The 20766-nt window shown below is 44.2% G+C and overlaps 1 protein-coding gene across 1 annotated transcript in view; it reads right to left on the bottom strand.

Annotated features, from left to right (window-relative positions):
• The window catches only part of TEX2 (testis expressed 2), a 103145-nt gene that overhangs the window by 31300 nt on the left and 51079 nt on the right, over positions 1–20766 (bottom strand). The window contains exons 3-5 of the mRNA XM_010856416.1: positions 13222–13422; positions 11348–11687; positions 9835–10082 (exon numbers count right to left, since the gene is read on the bottom strand). Coding sequence (XP_010854718.1) covers positions 9835–10082; positions 11348–11687; positions 13222–13422 — 789 coding nt within the window. The remainder of the gene's footprint in view (positions 1–9834; positions 10083–11347; positions 11688–13221; positions 13423–20766) is intronic.

Genomic DNA, 20766 nt, shown 5'->3' with positions numbered 1-20766 from the left:
GAAGAGGGAGTGACTGGCCCCTCGTGTGACAGCCGTGTCCTGTGCCGAGGGCTCTAATGAGATGACAGCTGCACAGAATCAATTAGCCTTGAAAGCACAGGCCAAAAGGACTAGAAATGCAGGCTCTGCGGGCTGTCACCCTCCTCTTCCCTCTACGACCGATACAAATGCATTTGGACTGTCCTCACGGCTGCCTGCAGCCATTACACAGAGACGCCTCTGTGCTCCACGCATGCAGGCTCCCGCCAGTCACGTCTGTCCTGGGCAGCCCCACACAGCTGTGTCCTAGGCTGGTGGCAGAGTACACGCGTGCGTGGCCTGGGGTTCATGGATTTGACACTTAAGAGATATGGTGGCGTGCGAGTGTTCTAAAGGTCTCTGGCAGGTGTCTACGTGTGACTCTTCTGAAGTCCAGAGCCCTTAGGGTCTGACCCAGTTGAACCGGTCACTGAGTGTGTGTGGAGCCTGGCAGACCACCCAGCGCCCACCTGTCCTCTATTCCTATCAGAGCGTGTGCCGTCTCTCGCTTTGGGGACCTGGTGTTCACTTGCATTTCTCAATGTAACGTTACTGCATATAAGCAGGGATATTCTATGTTCAAGGAGTCCTTCAAATTGGGACATTTTCAAAGTTCTCCCTTATGAATGTTGGTGAGTTTCATTAAAAAAAAAAAAAAATTAAACTCTGGTTTAAAAAATAAATACATGTGGGTCCCTGCATTTCAGAAGACACAGCTCCAGCCGCCTCGTGTGAGCAGCTGTGCCCTTCTCATGCTGTACAGGCTTCCGAGAGCAACCAGGGCACCTCGGCCACCAGGTCCTGGATGGAAGAGTGGGAGTCTGTGCCCAGCAAGCACTGTCATGTCTCAAGTTGTACGTAGCTTTGGAATCGCTTTTTTTCTCTGCCTGAACGTCTGCGCCCCACCCGAGGGGGATCCAGTCTAGCTTTTCCGAGGTTACTCACTGTCTCTGAGTCACATCAGATTATCCAAGCAGACTTCTGAGTGAGTACTCACCCAAAGACAATGCCCTCCTCCCCCAGGGAGCCAAGAAGAGCCAAGACACTGCCCACGCAGGACAGTGCATGTCACGCTCAGATCTGTAGGCTGTACAGAGAAGAGGGCACTCTTTCCCTTCTCCTGTGGGAGGGCTGGCCCTTTACTAACCTCTTACACACGAGTTATTCACAGGAAACGGGGTTTAACAAAAATAGCAAGAAACAAAGCCTATTTCACAATTTTTGTCCAAGCCAAAGGCATATGATGTGGAAACAAATTTCCGAAATTACTGACAAGCAGGTTGTGTTTTTTCTTTTCAACTGTTCCTTTTTCTAACTCAGGGTCTCTCCACAGACTTGAGGGGAACAAAGAAAAATCCAGGAGCAGCAGAATACTGACAATGCATCAGAGCAGCTTTATGAACAAAATCTGGGTTCAACAGGCTGCTAGAAAGAATGCATTTTCAATGAAAGTCATCAACATGTAAGACCTTAACCAATAAATGTGCATATATTTCCTCAGGCTGCTATTTGGCTGCAGGGAGGAATGTGAGAAGCATATTCATGTCACTATTTCAACTAAAGATGTATATTTAGAAAGGGTATGTTTCTAAAAATGGCTCCCAAAATAAAGTTTGGAGAGCTCAATGGCCGGGAGCTGAAGCAAGGCCATTAGAACTGTCTGATTAGCTCTCGGGAGGTATTTTATTAAAAACTAACCCTTAGAAAGAAAATAGTACAGATTTACTTTGTGTGGTTTACTTGTCTCCTATTATAAATAGCCAGATGAACCCAGCTTTTTAGGGACAAAAAGAGCTCAGTGGCTTTGCTGCTAAGGTTTGGTCGCACACAATCTGGCGTCATGAGGGTTTCATGAAGGGCTGCATGGTCCAGGAGAAGGCACAGTGGAGACCCTCCCACGGGGGCTGTTTTCCCAGTTACAAAACCAAGCATAAGTACCATAGAAAACACCCATAATCCCACTATCCAGATTTAATTATTTAAAACATTTTAACTGTATCTTCTTTCGGTCTGTTTTCAATGTATATACACTTTTAAGAATACGTTGCTTAAAAAAAACAGATATAACTAACATGGTTTTGTATCCTTTTATAAAAACAGATGTATGGAGATATAATCCAGGAGGCACTACTGGTAAAGAACTCACCTGCCAATGCAGGAGACTCAAGAGACTCAGGTTCAATCCCTGGGTTGGGAAGATCCCCTGGAGAAGGGTATGACAACCCCTTCCAGTATTTTTGCCTGGAGAATCCTATGGACAGAGGAGCCTGGCGGGCTATAGTCCATGGGGTTGCAAAGAGTCAGACACGACTGAATTGACTTAGGACACAGCACAATCCACATACCATATAGTTCACCCATTTAAAGATCAGTGGTATTTGATATAGTCAGAGTGGTGAAGCCATGAGCACAGTCAATTTTAGGATATCTTCATTACCCCCAAAGAAACCCTGTATCCACGAGCAGTCACTCCCCATTCCTCCCAACTCCATCCCCACCAGCCTGGGGCAACCAACCACTAATCCATGGCAGGGAATGTGCCTATTCTGGACATTTCATAAAAATGGAATCATACAACATGTGTTCTTTTGTGACTACTTCTTGGACTAAGCATAATGTTTTCAAGATCACCCATGATGTAGCACGTATCAGTACATCCATCATCTCTTCATATTGTGGAATAATATTCTATTGTGTGCATACATCACACTTATTCATTCTTCAATTGATGGATACTTCAGTTGTTTTCCACTTCTTGCTACTGTGAATAACACTGCTATGAATAGTTGTTCACAAGTTTTTGTGTGGACACAGTTTCATTTCTCTTAGATATATACATAGGAGTGGAACCACTGGACCCCACTAACTCTTAAGTTTATTTAACATCCTGTTGTTGTTCAGTCACTCAGTCTTTGCGACCCCAGGGACTGCAGCATGTCAGACTTCCCTGTCCTTCAACCATCTCCCAGAGCTTGCTCAAACTCATATCCATTGAGTCGGTGATGCCATCCAACCATCTCGTCCTCTCTTGTCCCTTCTCCTGCCTTCAGTCTTGCCCAGTATCAGGGTCCCTTCGAATGAGTCAGCTCTTCGCATCAGGTAGCCGAAGTGTTCGAGCTTCAGCTTCAGCATCAGTCCTTCCAATGAATAGTCAAGACTGATTTCCTTTAGGATTGACTGGTTTGATCTCCTTGCAGTCCAAGGGACTCTCAAGAGTCTTCTCCAACACCATAGTTCAAAAGCATCAATTCTCTGCCACTCAGCCTTTGTTATGGTCAAACTCTCACATACATACATGACTACTGGAAAAATCATAGCTTTGACTATACGGACCTTTCATAATGTCAGCAATGTATCGTCTCTGTTTTTAAAAATTCTGTTTAGGTTTGTCATCGCTTTTCTTCCAAGGAGCAAGCGTCTTTTAATTTTGTGGCTGCAGTCACCATCTGCAGTGATTTTGGGGCCCAAGAAAATAAAGTCTGTCACTGTTTCCATTGTTTCTCCATCTATTTGCCATGAAATGATGGGACCATATGCCATGATCTTAGTTTTTTGAATGTTGAATTTTAAGCCAACTTTTCACTCTCCTCTTTCACCTTCATCAAGAGGCTCTTTAAGCTCCTCTTCACTTTCTGCCATAAGGGTGGTGTCATCTACATATCTGAGGTTATTGATATTTCCGCCGGCAATCTTGATTCCAGCTTGTGCTTCATCCAGCCCGGGATTTCACATGATGTATTCTCTATAGAAGACATTCTGAGGAACCATTAAACTGCTTTCTGCAGCAGCTGTGTCATTTTACAATCCCACTGTACGAGGGATCCAGTTTCTCCACATTCTCACTAACTGCTACTATCTTTTTCATTCTAGCCATCCTAGTGGTTTAGAAGTAGCATTGCATTATGGTTTTGATTTGCATTTCTCTGATGACTAATGACTTTGAATATCTTTTGTATGCTTATTGGTCATTTGTATATCTTCTTTGGAGAAATATCTGTCCAGACCCTCTGTCTATTTCTTAATTAGGTTTTTGTAATTGAGTTGTAAGAGTCCTTTATATCAGTGATCCCCAATCTTTTTGGCACCAGGGACTGGTTTCATAGAAGACCATTCTTCCACGGACCAGGCTGGTGGGGGGGATGGTTTCAGAATGGTTCAAATGCATTACATTTACTTCGCACTTTGTTTCTATTATCACTACATCAACTCAGCCTCAGATCATCAGGCATTAGATCCTGGAGGCTGCGGACCCCTGCGTTATATAGTCTAGGTACAAGGCTCTTAGACATATGATTTGCGAACTCTGGGTTGTTTTTTCCCTTTCTTGATGGTATGTTTGCAGCATAAATGTTTTAATTTTGATGAAGTCCAATTTATCTTTTTTTCCCTCTGGTTGTGCATACTTTTGGTATCTTATCTAAGAAGTTTTTATCTACCTCCAAATCAGAGATTTACTCCTATGTTTTCTTTTAAGAGTTTCACAGTTTCTGTTCTTCTAGGATCCATTTTGAGTTAACCTTTGTATACAGTGTGAGGGAGGAGTCTGACCTCATTCTTTGGCATGTGGATGTCCAGTTGCTTTAGCACTATTTGCTGAAAAGACTACACTTTCCCCCACTGGATTTTCATGACACTCTCATCTGGAGGCTTTCTAAAGTTTATTTTTAAGTTGCATATATGGCTTTATATTTTTTACTTATTGTATGATAAGCACTTTGCAATTCCACTTTTAAAAGTTTAAAAAGCAGACTCTGAGGAGGGAAAGAGGAAGCCTTGGGAAGCCACTCTGCCTGTTAAGATTTCCTGGTTTCTGTTTGATTCCTGTTTGCTTTGTAGAGTTATCTCCTGATAACACCAAACAGGAGGTAGTCCCTTATGATCCAGTTTCTAGGTAACAAGATAGTGGAACTAATAATAATGAAGACAGGACTCTCCAGTCCTGGGGCAGACTACAACACCTTCCAGAGAAAAGCAGCGTGGCAGCGTGTGATGAGATCTGAACACCAGAGCCTCCCACTTAGAGGACTCCCAAAGCACGGCCTCACCGACGTCCCCTCCCCAGGCAGGCCGCTCTGGGGCCCACAGAGCCAGCGGCATCCCTGGCCTCGCACCCCTCAGCAAATCCACAGGCTGCCAGTGGGGTCTCCCTTCCTGAGGTGCCCACTCCAGGTAATACTATCCCACCTTTAGACATTTCTTAAGAGCTTCCTCATTTTCTTAATTTAGATCTTCTCAAACCAAGGCGACCACCTCAACAAGATGGTCAAGCTCTGGGTCTCCTCAGCCAGCCTCGTGGTCTCACTGTTCTAGAGGGTAAGTTGCCTGAGAAGAGGGAAAATGGCACCAAGATCACAGGGCTTTGGAGACTTCAGAGGCTGGTACAGCCTGTGCTCATGAGATAACACAGAATCACGAGGGCAAGTGAGGGCTCAGCGACTGACAGCTAACTGCTAACCATCTGGAGAATCAGGCCCTTCCTCCAAAAACAGTGGTATTTTGTAATTCAAGTTTTGAGCTCCAAAGTGCCTTCAGAAACCCCCAAACTTGCTTTTAATTATTGAGTGAGAATAACGAACAAAAGTGCTTAGTACTGTTTAATCCAAGTCTAGGGGGAGCCTGGTGGGCTGCTGTCTATGGGGTCGCACAGAGTCGGACACGACTGAAGCGACTTAGCAGCAGCAGCAGCCTATATTTACTAATTATCACTGGGTGTTGTTAATATGGGTTTGGCTCCTGAGCACCTGCAGCCTCACTCACCTCCTGACCCAGCTCAGCCCTGGGCAACATGTGAGAAAGGAGGCCAAGTGTGTGGACACTGCCGTTAGGCTTTGAACACGGCCTGTCAGAGGAAGCGGTAGGGCGGGGCAAAGGTTGGAGCTGTGTCCCAAGCTCCCTGAACAGAAGGGGAAGGACATGTGACCTGGGGTAAGCGTGGGGGTGGTGGCCCACACTGACAAAGTGACGGTGTAACCTGAAGAGATGTCCAAGGTCCCCTTGAGTCTCTGAGGCCCTTCAATCCTTCCTGGACTCGTGACAGCAGAGGCAACATGAACCAAAGAAATACCCTGGCCATCTCGGGCAGGAAGGATGTGCACAAACGACCACATCCGAAAGGTCCACCCTTGATCAAACTGTGAGGAAACAGGCATTCTTGTGACCAGGGGGAATGAACACTGGTGCAACCCTTATGGAGGGGAATTTGGCAATATGTAACAAAACTACATGTGAGTTTCCATTTTGACATTCTGCTAAGATCTCGCCGTGATGCTATATCCCCAATAAGACAAAAATACACAGCCACAAAGTTGTTCACTGCAGTGTTGTTTGTAACTGCAAAATATCATAAACCATCTATATGCCTATAAGAGACTCAATATACTACAGAACATTAACACAATGAAGTCAGTCTTCATGGCTGTTTCAAGAAAAAAACAAGAGGAAGGGAAGATACCTAAGAACTGATGTGGAGTGATTTCCAGAGTGTACTGGTAAGTGAGAAAAGCATGCGCAAGAGTATCTTTAGTGTGGATACCCTCTGTGTAAGAAAGGAAGGGAAATGAATCCAGAGAGGATGAGCCAGAGACTAAGGAGACTGGTTCACTATTGGGGTGAGGGTGGGGGTGGGGAGGATGGCATGCATGAATAGGGTGGGGGAGATGGCACTTTTCTGAGTATGGCTTTGTACAGCTTTGGTTTTGGGAACCATGTTAACACTTCACAGGCAAAGAACAGAAAGGAAAATCAAAGATGGGGTTGGGGGAAGGTCCTGATTTGCTCAAATGGCAAAATTAAAGAGAAATAAAACTAGTAAAGAATTATCTCCACTGAACAGAAAAGCCTGAAAAGTAACAAAAGGAGTACAGGAATAAATACTGTAGCAGATCTTATGTCCCCAAAATGGTGCAATGCTCTCCTAAGAATTTGCTGCTCCCTCAGCAAAAGGTAGAATCGATGCCCCTCTGGGCTCTTTGACTACTTTGACTAATAGCACAGGAAGGAGGTGACATTACTTTACTTCCGAGATTAGTCATACTTTTACTGTCATAACAGGCAGTACAGTGTCCACCTGTCTTTTTCTCTAGGGACACTTGTGCTTAGAACCCAGCCATCACAATGAAGGAAGCCCAGGCCACAAGGAGAAGAACCAAGGCCCTCAGCCTGAACTCCCAGCCACCACCCAGCATCCACACGCAAGCTGTGTGGGCGCCATCTTGGAAGCAGGTCCTCCAGCCGCGGGTCCAGCCTCCCCACCTGACACTACGTGGAGCAGAAAGCAAGCTTTACTGCTAGGCCTGGTGAAATTATAAATTTGTGAGCAAAATAAATCATTGCTATTGTTTTAAGCTCCCCCATTTGGGGCTGTTTGTTACACGGCAATAGATAACTAACACACACACCTATACCTTATTCACAACCATCTCTACTCTCAGACCACCGAGAGCCAGGATGTAGCCACATGTGCTTCAGGCCGGCCAAGTAGAGGTGGAAGCCCAGCACCAATGCTCCTGCACTTTCTTCAAAAGCCCCTCTTCCAAAGACAGCTGTCTCTGTTCACACATTTCTGGTTCTCTGTGGTTTCCTAGCTCGGGCAGATTAGAATTAGTAAATTAAGGGGAAGGGTGGCAGACGAGGATAAGCACTCAAGGAAGGACAATAAGGACACACGTCAACACCAGCCAACGGACAACTGACAGAAAACGCTGCAGAGCCTGTGGTCTGGGATGGCTCAGACGGGGTGAAAGGCCTGAACTCGGTGGCCTCGCCAGACCACAGGCCTGGATTTCCATGTGTTGTACTGAGTCTTTAAATCAGCAAGGCAAGATGAAATCATCCCTGCCTGCTCTGCCTAAGGGGGCCAGGAAGTGCCATGTGGTTTTTAGAGATTTTTATCAGGCGCAGAAGATGAAAAAAGATCCTGGTGCCTAAAGGGGTAGCGCTAAAGTGCCTGGAAGAAAGGTTAGCTACAGCCGCACTAGGCCGGGGGCGGGCTGTGCCAGCAGGGCCTCCCACAAAAGCCAGAGATGACACGAGACGAGCACATGTGGACACACACTGAGGAAACGATGCTCTAAAACTCTGTTAAATTACAGAACTTTTTTAAAAAGCAAGCATTTACCTAGTAGATCATTTTCTTACATCACACAGTTCTCCTCCTGATCCTCCTGAGTCTGATGAGGGTCAAGACAGCTGACTGCCCAGGGAGAAAGGGAACCGGGGTGGGGCAGTGGGAGTCAGTGGTAAACAGGACGTTTCTAGAACAGTTATATATGATCCCACCCTAGCTTAGCAGGAAGCCTACTTCCCACTCTAGCTGGTAAATTAAGTCAGAGGTGCAGGCAGTGGGTCAGAGGCCAGCAAAGGTATATGGTCTTTTTTGGCCCTGACAGAGTAGGCTGGGGGAAGGTTCTGGGGTCTCTTCCACAGTGAAGAGGGTCAACAGAAGAAATAAAGGCTGAGGGCATGAAGAGGAAGGCCCAGATGCTTCCGGTTAACAGAAACACAGTCATCTGATCAGAGGTCAAACACTTTAGCAGCTGAACATGGCTTCGTCCTGCTCCACAGGTGGAGGCTGTGCTTCAGAACCTGGTCGAGCACAGTCTGAGAGGACCCACCAAGATGGCAGTCCTGGCAGCCAAAGGGCCTCGGAATCTCAGATCAGGTTTTGAGTGCTCCATCACTTAGCAACTATGAAATTAACCTACTTAACTTCTGTGAGGTTGGGTCTCTCCACCTACAAAATGGACAGTACTAGCTGGTTTGCAAGACTGTTCAAGGGATCAGAGTAATTCTATTAAAGGATCTAGCAGAATCTGGCAGATGGCAGCTTATATTAATCACAAATGCTCTCGAGTCAATGTCCAGCTTGTTATACTAATACTGTGCAAATAATGCTGATGGTAAACCTTCAAAAGCCCTGGACACAGCTGAAGAGTCTGAGAAGTTGAGAATACAATGGTTATTGAAGAATTAGACCTCTGTTGCTAATGGTTTTGTGAATTTCCCTACTGATCACCCAGCTGCTCAGATCAAACGCTAGGGGTAACCTCTGACTGCTCTGGTTCTCTCCATCCTGCATGGAATTCACCCGCAAACCTAGCCAGCTCCCTCCAAAAGTCTCCCAAAGGCAGCTGTGTCTCACCCCTGCTGTGACCCCTCAATCTCAGCCCCACTCTCGGCTGCCACCATCACCTTCCATCCACCCTCTTCCTCCTCTGCCCCTTCCCCATGAGAGTCACATATCTTTTTCAAACTCAAATCAGATCAACATTATGCCCAGCTCAAAACCCTCCCAGGGCCTCCCATGATCTGACTGATGAGGAGCTGACCTGAGGAGGCCCTGCTTCTGTCCCTCGCTCACTGTCACCCACGCCAACCTCATGGCGGTTCCCTGAACATTGAAGCCACATCCCTGCTTTGGGGCCTCTGAACCTTCTGGTTCCCACACCTGGAACGCTGCCCCCACACAGATTACAGGGCTCGCTTCCTCACTCTGGCCAAGGCTCTGCCCAAGTGTCGCATCCTCAAAGAGGCCCTCCTCTTGAGAGCATTGTGATCATCAATCTAAAGTAGCCATTCTAGCTACTTCCCATTCTCCCTTGTTTGGCTTTATTGTAATCCTTATCGGCACCCGATGTTTGTTGCTGTCTCCCAGACTAGAGTTCAAGTTCCCTAAGAGCATGGCCCTCATCTGTCTGGTTCATCACTGTGTCCCCAGTGCCTGGAACAGGGCCTGGTACAGAAGAGGTGCTCAAAGGGCTAAAGTACGAAGACCTGAGTTTACACGTAGAACAGCCAGGCCAGGGCAGCCAGCTTTACCTTTTTCCCTGCGGTGGGGCTGCTCTCCGCGCTCTGCACAGGGCTCCTCTGGGGGCTCCGGTTTTCCTGGGGGACACACCTGGCCATGTACACGCTGTAGTCCAGAAGCATCTTTTGCCGCACGCCACCCACTAGCTCCTTCTGCTTCGGCTGGGCCACGAGCTCGTCCACGCTGCCTTTGCTGCTGCTGCGGCTGTGGGTCAGGTGCCCCGAGGGGCTGCTGTGTCTGCTGTGCGAGGGCAAAACCCCTGAGGCAAAGAAGAGATGGCTGTTAACGCAGACGAAGAGCGTAACAGCAAGGGAAATGGAACACAAAGCGTACTCCACTGGGTTCAGCTGAAAAGCGGCTAAAATGCTATCAATCACTGTTTAAAAAATATAAGACTATTTCTCACCCTGAAAGACACCTTCCATTGTAATGATAGATTATTTTTTTAGAAGAGTTTTTATTTTTCTTCGAGATGATTCAGAGTAATGGGAGCCATGATAAATATCTAGTAGGTACCTTTCTTTCTTCCTGGTAACCTCTTAGGGTCAAATGAAGGGTCAAATACCTCCCAGGGGCACATGGAAAGGGGGCAGAAAGCTAATTGGAACTGCCATAAGCCTGTGGATGGACAAATACACCATCTTTCATTCATTCATTCATTCAACACATTTTTTTAATCAAGCACTTTCTCTGGGCCAACTCCACATTAAGAAAAAGATTAAGACATACACAATAACTGCCCTTAAACTCAGGCAAGGGCACAGTTTTCTGTAATAAGCACTGTAACTGAAGCACGACTGGGAAGCATAGGGAGAGTGCCTCTGCCCGAGAGAGCTGAGAGGCGCTTCCCCCAGCACTGACCTCCACAGGCAGTGACCTCTGGACTGCCCCTTGAAGAAAGAGTGGACAATTTTCCCGGCCCAGGTGGGGAAGAGCATGCCAGGTAGAGGGAACTGCATAGGCAAAAAGCAAAGATGGTGCAGAAAGCAAAGCCAGTGTCCTCCAGGCACTGTCTGGAGGACAGTGAGAGAGTCAGTGATGTTCCAAGCAAAGTACATGGGACAGAGGGACAGGAAATGAGCACAGGGGCCTGGTGATTGAGGCAAATGCAGCGAGTCAGGAGCCCAAGGATTCTGGCACTTGGATGGTGGTCTTGGGCATGGAGGCCATGCTGAAGGCCGGGAGCTTGAGAGCATGAGCTGCCTTTTCACCGGCCTTCTTATTATAACTAGGGTTCTCCTGCTGCTGCTTCTCTTGGAGGAACCTCAATATGTAAAAATAAATATACTCCTTAAGGAACCAGCAAAGACAAAAAAAAAAAAAACTATAAATGTTTCCATCGATGGTTAAATGATTCGGTTCAGTGTACTGCAGTGAGCAGCCTAGAAGGCAAATGACTCCTGAACACACCTTCGGTGGCAGACAGTCATCAGTTCAGGGTGGGCTTCCTTCCTACCTGGGGCTCTCTCAATCCGCTCACAGGCCCTTTAAAAATACATAAGCACTTAGCACACATGTCATTACCTGCTTTACTTCCAGAGACACCAGATGGCTTCTTGGTTTCTGACTTCGGCTTAGATGCCAGAATAAATCTCCTAAACCACTCCTCTTTTTCTCGGCCAGTTCTCCCAAAGAGATAGAGTATCTGATCTCGATGGCCAGATCGAGTTCCCTCCTGAGGGTGGGGTGGCTTCTTAGGGTCCTCGCCTCCCAGCTCCCGCTCAGCTGGTGGCTTCTCTTCACAAGTTTCTTTGTCGGTCTGGGCCTTAGACATAAAGTCATCTTGTTGACCAAGCTCAATACAAATGGGGTACTTTTTATTCCAGATTCTTTTTCGAGCCAGACTTTTAGGCACCAGATAAACCTACGGAGAAAGGGAAATGATTTACATGCTAAATTAAGAACTGGCTATGATGAGCACTACTACCGTGGAGAGCACAGGCGCAGACGTCAGCGTCACTTTTGACTACAATGATGAACGTAGAAGAGTTACCATCTGTCCATAACACGACTAGAGAAACTGTAATTTTTTAGAATACTTATTTATTATTTATTTGACTGCCAGGTCTTAGTTACAGCACATGGGATCTTTAGTTGTGGCATGTGAACCTTTGAAACTAAAATTTATAGAAATGACTTTTTCTTCAAAATAAGTCCAGGAAGGAGATGCTCAAGAACTTCTGCCAGTTACAAATATCTATGATTTCCAGGTAACAGTAGCACAATAACCATTTAGAGGATTATCATCAATTAAGTCTGGATATGAACTGAATTCGGAGAAGGCAATGGCACCCCACTCCAGTACTCTTGCTTGGAAAATCCCATGGACGGAGGAGCCTGGTAGGCTGCAGTCCATGGGGTCGCTAAGAGTCGGATACGACTGAGCGACTTCACTTTCACTTTTCACTTTCATGCATTGGAGAAGGCAATGGCACCCCACTCCAGTACTCTTGCCTGGAAAATCCCATGGACAGAGGAGCCTAGTAGACTTCAGTCCATGGGGTCTTGAAGAGTCGGACATGACTGAGCAACTTCACTTTCACTTTTCACTTTCATGCATTGGAGAAGGAAATGGCAACCCACTCCAGTATTCTTGCCTGGAGAACCCCAGGGACGGGGGAGCCTGGTGGGCTGCCATCTACGGGGTCGCACAGAGTCGGACATGACTGAAGTGACTTAGCAGTAGCAGTAGCATGAACTGAATTTAATGACCCTAGGCCAAACTTAAGCTGAGGAGGGGAAAAAGAAGAATTTATCAAACTAGATCTTGACAGGAAGCTCCAGTTAATCAACCTCAAGAATGAATTTATTAAAAAAAAAAAAAAAACTTTTAAAAACTTCTGCAATTTTTGGGAAACTCAAAGATCATGCATGAGAGTTTTAAGAAGAACAGAAAACCTACAGCTTTTTGGAATAACAAATAATTTACATTTCTCAAGAACAGAAGTATGTCATACTTTTAACAAAATGTGGTTATTTTGCATATATATCCATAATTTCCAATTTATAGGGCCTCCATTAGTCTATTAGCCAGCACTGTAACGTGTGACTTTTTGTTTGACCAAAAAAATTAACTCTCAAAGTCAGAAGGGTGTATGATGCCTTGCTTCTCAAAGTGTGGTCGGTGGATTAGCAGCATAGATATGACCTGGAGTCACAAAAACGCAGACTCTCAGGGCCCCCTCATAATTGCTGAATCAGATTCTGCAATTTAAAAGACACTCGGGTAATTCATATTACCCGAGTTAATTCACATTAACGTCTGACAGGTACTGCTCTAAGTTAGACTAATACTTTAAAAACACACACAACCTTTTTAAGGGAAAAACATACAGTAAAGCATCCAAGATTCCAAATGCTTTTCATTCATCTAAGCTTCCAAAATTAGACAGGCTCACCTTGCTGTCCGTGAGGTCGTAGATTTTCTGGCTGATGTAGGTGACCTCTGGTTTTGTTTCATTGTAGCTTGCCCTTCTGGATATATTTTTATTGGGCTTTGAAAGTCTCAAGGTCCCACCCTCAAGTCGAACAAAGACTGAATGTGTCAAAGTCGCATGGTAAGTTTCTGGATCATAGTTGTAAATCTCATTCATCCATCCCTGATGGAGAAAATTTTCCATTAATAAAATGAGAATAAACAGACATCTGACTCAGTATGAAAACGATGGCCACTTCGGTATTCAGGACACCGAAGCCAAACTTGACAATGATGGAAGTACTAACTTATTTAACAAGAGACTGTTGAGACAAGGTGCTTAGCTTGAAGGATAATCAGTGCTGAGGAGTAATCTGATATGTTTCTGATAACTAAAAACCTGGATTCAGGCTGGAAAAGATAATGTCCATTTTCTTAAATAATTAAAGGCTTTTTTTGAAGCTGATAAGCAAATCAGGAAACTTAAATGTTGTTTTGATGTAAATGTAAGTCTCTCGCCCTGACCTCCTCCGGGGACGAGTGATCCCACACAATCTGTTCTTCTTAATTAACCAGACACATCCATTTCTCAGCCCGCCTGAAAACAATCTTTGAGATTTCACAGACGATATTAACTCATGTTACAGCACCATTCTCCAATTGTATCTCAGTGAAATCACATAGTAAAGCAGATGATCAAGAGTTAGGTATTAAATAGAACTTTCCTGGTGGCACAGTGGATAAGAATCCGCCTGCCAATGTAGGGGATGCAGGTTCGATTCCTGGTCTGGGAAGATTCCACATGCCTAGCAGAACTAAGCCCGTGCACCACAACAACTGAAGCTCTCACTCTAGAGCCTGTGCTCCGCAACAAGAGAAGCCCCTACTCGCCACAGTTAAAGAAAGCCTGCATGCAGCAACGGAGACACAGTGCAACCAAAAATAAATAAATAAAATATAAAAATAAGTAAATAAATTGCACTTATACATATGCTATTTCAAAAAAAGAAAGAGGCATTAAATAAATCAGATATGATCAACAATACACCAAAATTCAAAGATATATAGTAACTTTTGAAGTTGTGTTCCAGGTTCCCCCTACCCATTAGTATGTTTAAAAATCCACATATGAATACAAAGAGCAAACATATATATACACATGTGTGTGTGTGTGTATGTGTGTGTGTGTGTGTGTGTGTGTGTATAGAGGCTGTGCTGGGTCTTCACTGTGGTGCTTGGGCTTCTTGTGTTGCGCAGCATGGGCTCTAGAGTAAGGGCTCTGTAGTCACAGTGCAAGGGTTTAGCTGTCTCGGGGCATGTGGGATCTTAGTTCCCTGACCAGGGATCAAACCCACATCCCCTGCAATGGAAGGCAGATTCTTAACCACTGGACGACCAAAGAAGTCCCAAGAGCAAACATATTGAACTGTACAGGCAATACACAACACCATTACACCATTATAGAATTGTGCTAAAGCTGGTTTTAGCTGTAGTCAGTATTCATCATTTAACACTGCCAGCCCCACAGTACTTTTTCAGATGATATGGGTGCCCCAGATCTCTTTAAATGAAGTTCTTTAGGGAATTTTAATTACTATGTTCCCACTCTCCTCATTTCATAAATGTCTTTGAAATAAGCAGAAAAATGCTGAAGATCACTACACTGGAGTTGGGGTTGTCATTCAAGGAATAGCCATTTCCATGGTGAGTATTTGAGTCTCACACTAAAATCTTGAATTGAGATCCCTGGCAAGTGAGGGATTCTCAAAATTCTGTTTTATTCTTTCATCCATTCATCAAAACATTCACTGAATCTACATGCCAAGCACTGTGTCAGGAGTTGATACACAGATTTTTAAAAGAACAAGATTCTTGACCCAAAGGTACTCCCAAAACAGTAGAGAGGAATCGGTCCTCATTTCACCATTCCACGATCCCACTAGAGTAACCATTAAAAAAAGTCCTCACAAAGAGTATCCTGAGCACGTGATTGGAAATAAAAACAGACAAATATACTTCTTTGTCATTGGGTGTGTGTGTATGAAATTTAAGAGCCAATTATATACATTTATATACTTCAGATCTTTCGCATGAGCTAGAACTATTTCTCCATCCTCCCAAAGAGTCATTGCATCTATCTAAAAAATGTTGGATGAGCAAGCAGTGGCCATGGGAAGAGGGTGTAATCTAGGTGTTTGAAAAGAAAGGGCAATGATCAAAGCAATGATGCAAAAAAAGGGGGCAGGCGAAACAGCAGCACTGGAAGGTCTGAAGTGCAGTGGACTGTCAGAGCATCAGCTTGGGTGGGCTTATTTTGCTTAGGACAGAACTAAATGCAACTTTTGGTTCACAGTTTGTCTTTTTCTTCAGTCTATTATTATGGTGAAGTCCATTCACCGATTTTTGAATGTTGAACAGCTTGCATTCTTGGGAAAATTATGTATGGATCATGATGTGCTGAAGTTGGATTATACCAGCTCACGAGAGCTGATTCCACACATCTTTGTCCAACTCCACGTTCAGGGACCTTATGTTGGTAACTTGCCAATTGGTTATGGTGGGAGATTTACACCATGGAAATCCATACAGAGGGCTTCCCCCACCAGCTGGGGAGCCAGTTTACCCGCACAACACAACTATTACGCTATTTATACATTGTTGAATTCGGTTTGCTGGTGCTTTGTTCATTTGTCCCAGTGCATGAGGGAAGGTTTTTCTTTCTTTTTTTTTTGCAGTATCTTTTGGTATTATCTAGTCCATGGGGTCGCTAGGAGTCGGACACGACTGAGCAACTTCGCTTTCACTTTTCACTTTCATGCACTGGAGAAGGAAATGGCAACCCACTCCAGTGTTCTTGCCTGGGGAATCCCAGGGACGGGGGAGCCTGGTGGGCTGCTGTCTATGGGGTCACACAGAGTCAGACACGACTGAAGCGACTTAGCAGCAGCAGCCTCATAAAATGAGTTGAGAAGTGTTCCTTCTATTTTCTGGAAGAGTTTGTATAGAAATAACATTTCTTCCTTAAAGGTTTGGTAAATTTGCTATGGAAGCCATGTAGGTCTTAAGTTTTCTTTATAGAAAGGTTTTAAATATGAATTCAATTTCTTTAGTTACTGTTGGACTATGCAGGTTATCTATTTCTTCTTGAGTGAGCTTTGATACTTTATAAGGAAATCTGTCTATTTCATTAAGTTATCCAGCTTCTGGGCATAATGTTGTTTGTAGTATTTCTCTGTTATTCTTTTAATTACTATAGAGCCTGAAGTGATGCTCTCTCTTTCAGTCCTGATACAGATAATATTTCTTCCTTTCTAATATAATCATTTAATACTATTAACTTCTCTCTAAGCACTGTCAGCACTAATTCTTGATTTGCTATATTTTCAATTTCATTCAGTTAAAAATATTTTCTACTTTCCCTTGTGACTATCTTTGGACCCATAGCTAATCACAAGTGTGTTGTTAATTTCCAAATATCTGGGAATTTCTCAGATATTTTTCTGTTATTGATTTCTAGTTTATTTCCATTAGAATCAGAGAATGTGCTTTGTGTAATTTCAGTTCTTTTAAACATGTTAACGTTTGTTTTATGGCCCAGAATATTTTCTATCTGGGGACTGGTTCATGGACACTATAAAAAATATGCTTTTTGCTATTGTTGGGCAGAGTTTTCTATAAATGTATTTATTTGTCTTTTTAAACACAAACCTTCTTCACTAAAGATATCCTAACATATGATCCATAGTTTTCTTTTTTATCCAATTTGGTTGTAGAAAATACTTTCTTACATATAACAGGTTTACTACACTTAAATTCCTAAAGGCAACTAGATTAATAGAAAAGTTGAAGCAGATCTGATTTTTCTGGGCTGCTTCAGAGCCATGCTCAAGACCAGGTTATGTTTATTTGCAATGTTACTAAAACCAAGAAGAATCCATGGAAGGAGGGAAGGATGGACTGGTGCTTAAGAAGGTCTAATGGTCAAGGAAGGACTATGAAACTGAAATGGCAACTTGCTATCGGTGTCATTTAGGAGCCATTTGGGCACATGGTCCCCACCTGGGATTGCTTTTTCTTAAGTACTGAATTCATTACAATATTGCTTCTGTTTTAAGTTTTGTTTTTTTTGGCCATGAGGCATGAGGAATCTAAGCTCCCGGACCAGGGATCAAACCCGCACCCCCCCTGCACTGGAAGGCGAGTCTTAACCACTAGACTGCAGGGAAGTCCCTGATCATCATAATTTGATATGACAAACATTTTTGCAATAATATCTCCATATAAACAGAGAAGGAAATGGCAATCCACTCCAGTATTCTTGCCTTGAGAATCCTATGGACAGAGGAGTCCACAGGGTCACAGAGACTCAGACACAACTGAGTGACTAACACACACATCTCCATATAAAAGGCTTTTTATTAGTTTCCAGTCATGTAAGATTATACTAGACATATAAAAAAGCCAACAGCATGAACATGGTTCTGAAATTTTTAATAAAATTCCCAGCCTTATAGTTACCATCCAGTTACCAGACCAAAAGTATGAAAGGAAAAAAGACAAGCATTATATTGTGAAGTTATCTCAAATATAGGACAGTCTCTGAGAAAGAGTGTAAAGAATTTTCCCTTTTTGAAACTCCTAAGACTAGACAGGTTATTTATGAGTAAGAGAAATTTAAGAATAAAAGATTTGATTGTTTCTCTCCAATTGGGCTTCCCCGGTGGCTCAGCTGGTGAAGAATCTACCTGCAATGCGGGAGACCTGGGTTCGATCGCTGGTTGGGAAGATCCCCTGGAGAAGATAAAGGCTACCCACTCCAGTATTCTGGCCTAGAGAATTCCATGGACTATACAGTCCATGGTGTTGCAAAGGGTTGGACACAACTAAGCGACGTTCACTTTCTCTCCAATTGCTTTCATTTCTTCTTTCCTAAGTCAGAAAATGTGGAATTATCCAGGGAAGCACTATCTAATGGAAATACAACATGAGCCATAAATGTGCATCATGCTATGCTATGCTATGCTAAGTCACTTCAGTCGTGTCCGACTCTGTGTGACCCCATAGATGGCAGCCCCCTAGGCTCCACCGTCCCTGGGATTCTCCAGGCAAGAACACTGGAGTGGGTTGCCACTTCCCTCTCCAATGCAAGAAAATGAAAAGTGAAAGTGAAGTCGCTCAGTCGTGTCCGACTCTTAGCAATGGAAACATGTAATTTTAAAGTGGCTAGTAGACACACCAAAAGAGAAAAAAGCAGGGGAAATTAATTTTAACAATGTATTTTATTAACCTAACATAACCAATTATCATTTCTTTTTAAAATATTTATTTATTTGGTCTCAGTTTCGTCACATGGTATCTTCCTTGCATCATGTGAAATCCCTAACCAGGGATCGAACTGGGGCTCCTGGCATTGGGAGTGTGGAGTCTTAGCCACTGGATCATCATGGAAGCCCCCAAATGATCATTTCAACATGTAATAAATATTAAAAATTATTAAAAAAGGCTTTTGTTTGTACTAAGAGAACTCTGTAGTAAATACGGTACTAAACAGTCTTTGTTTTGTACTAAGTCTTCAAAATCCAGTGTATGTTTTACACTTCGAGAACATCTCGGTTCAGAAGAGCTACAGTTCAGTGTCAGTGGCCACACGTGGCTGGGGGCCACTCTATTAGACAGCCAGGCCCAATTCTGGGGTTCCAGCTTTTTAAACCTAGGCGCTGGGCTCAACCAGAATGGTCAAAACCCTCCTCTTACAGATACTTCCATCCATGCAGGTTTATGCTGTGTGTTATTATTAAATGAGAAGATACTCTAAGTCATCTCCAGATGAACCATGCTATTTTAGAAACTCAAAACCCCTTTAAAAAGCTAACATCAAATACTTAAAGCTCAGGAATAAGAACAAAAGTAATCTAGCTAACAGGCTAAAACTGTTTAAAAGTTCATGAAGTTCTATAAGCGCATTAAAAGATACTCAACTTGTGAACAAACTTACACAACATTTTTAGCTTATTCCTTTGATTTTTAGTAGAAAAGACAAGACATAGGCATGCTCATAGGCTTGCTCAGGCGAAGAACCATCACTCTGCACTACCCTAACAAACAGCTGCTCAGTTTTTGTTCCTTGCCAAGTTCTTATATTTGGTTAATGAGAACAACTGTTTGTTTCCAGGTGCTTCAGGGACTGGTTTTAGCCACAAAGCCAGGCTCGCGATGCAGCCGCTTGAGCCACCACTTGAGCCCTCTACAGAGTTCCCCTGGGCCACTGCCTGTGTCCGCCCATGTGGCCACAACTCTGAGGGGAGACGTGGCTGTCCTTTGCTGATGGCTCTGACAGGGACAGACTACCCTCTGCCACCCGCCAAGCTGCAGGAACACTGGAACAGGCTGATTCTGAGGAATGTGGGGCAGTTTCAAGTCCCCAAAACCACAGGACCCTGCCCGCCCCACTAGAAAGGATGGCAGGGAGATGCAGGCGGAGGCCCATGGAGAGAGTCCAGGAGACGCTTACCCAAAGCGGAGGGGCTGCCAATTCCCTTCCAGTTAGGACTGGGGCGGGCTTGACCCTCCTTCTCCCAACCCCTGTCCTTTCACAATCACCCGAGGCTGTGCTCCAAGTACAAAGGCACCTGTGGTTTCTCCTCCTCTTTTACCTTCATATTTCCTCCTTCCGGCACTACCATTCTCTTCTTTGTATTAAAAATATATCGGAGGTTAAGGTCCACAGCTGCCAAAACCGAATAAACACAACCCACAAATCAGGATTTGAACTGCATGTCTGCTGCGAACAATCGTTTGTTAGCTTCAGTGAGTCTGGGTTCTTGACTTTACTTGATGACATGAAAGCTGCTGGTCCAAACACAGGCATGGAAACCAACTCACATCCATCAGCAGAACCACTAAGAGCGTGACACAGTTAGGTTCTGATCCTGGCTTGACCACTGACTGCCTGGCTGGAGGACACTTAACCTCAGACCCTCGGCTTCTCACCTATAAAAGGGTCTGGCATGTCTCCCCAGCTTCATGCCTCCCTTGTCCCCACCTCCCACTAGGCTCATGCCAGAATGACTTTCTCCACACTAACAGTACTTAATTTTTTTAAAAAATATATATTTATTTTTTAAATATTTATTTATTTAGCTGTGCCAGGTCATAGATGTGGCATTGGAAATCTAGAGTTGGGTATGTGGGATCTAGTTCCCCGACCAGGAATTGAACTCAGGCCCCCTGCATTAGGAGCTTGGAGTCTGAGCCAATGGATCACCAGCCAAGTCCCAACAGTACTTTACTGACATTCAGTCTGCATGTAGAAAAGGAACAAATCATATGCATATGATGTTTAAAAGGCTAATATTAGTATTCGTTATAAAAGCTTGCATTTCAGTTCACATTATGATCCTGGCCTTCCCATGAATTATCTCCTTCTGCCAATTCCCTCAGAATTTGTAGGTAAGGAAAGTGGTGAGGCAGGTTAAGTGATTTGCTTAGACAGTGGGGTTTTTTGTTGTTTTTTTTAAAGTGGTCTGTG

Source organism: Bison bison, unplaced genomic scaffold, assembly GCF_000754665.1.
Source record: "Bison bison bison isolate TAMUID 2011002044 unplaced genomic scaffold, Bison_UMD1.0 scf7180017864371, whole genome shotgun sequence".
NCBI lineage: Eukaryota > Metazoa > Chordata > Mammalia > Artiodactyla > Bovidae > Bison > Bison bison.
This window is presented reverse-complemented; position numbering and strand designations above follow the sequence as displayed.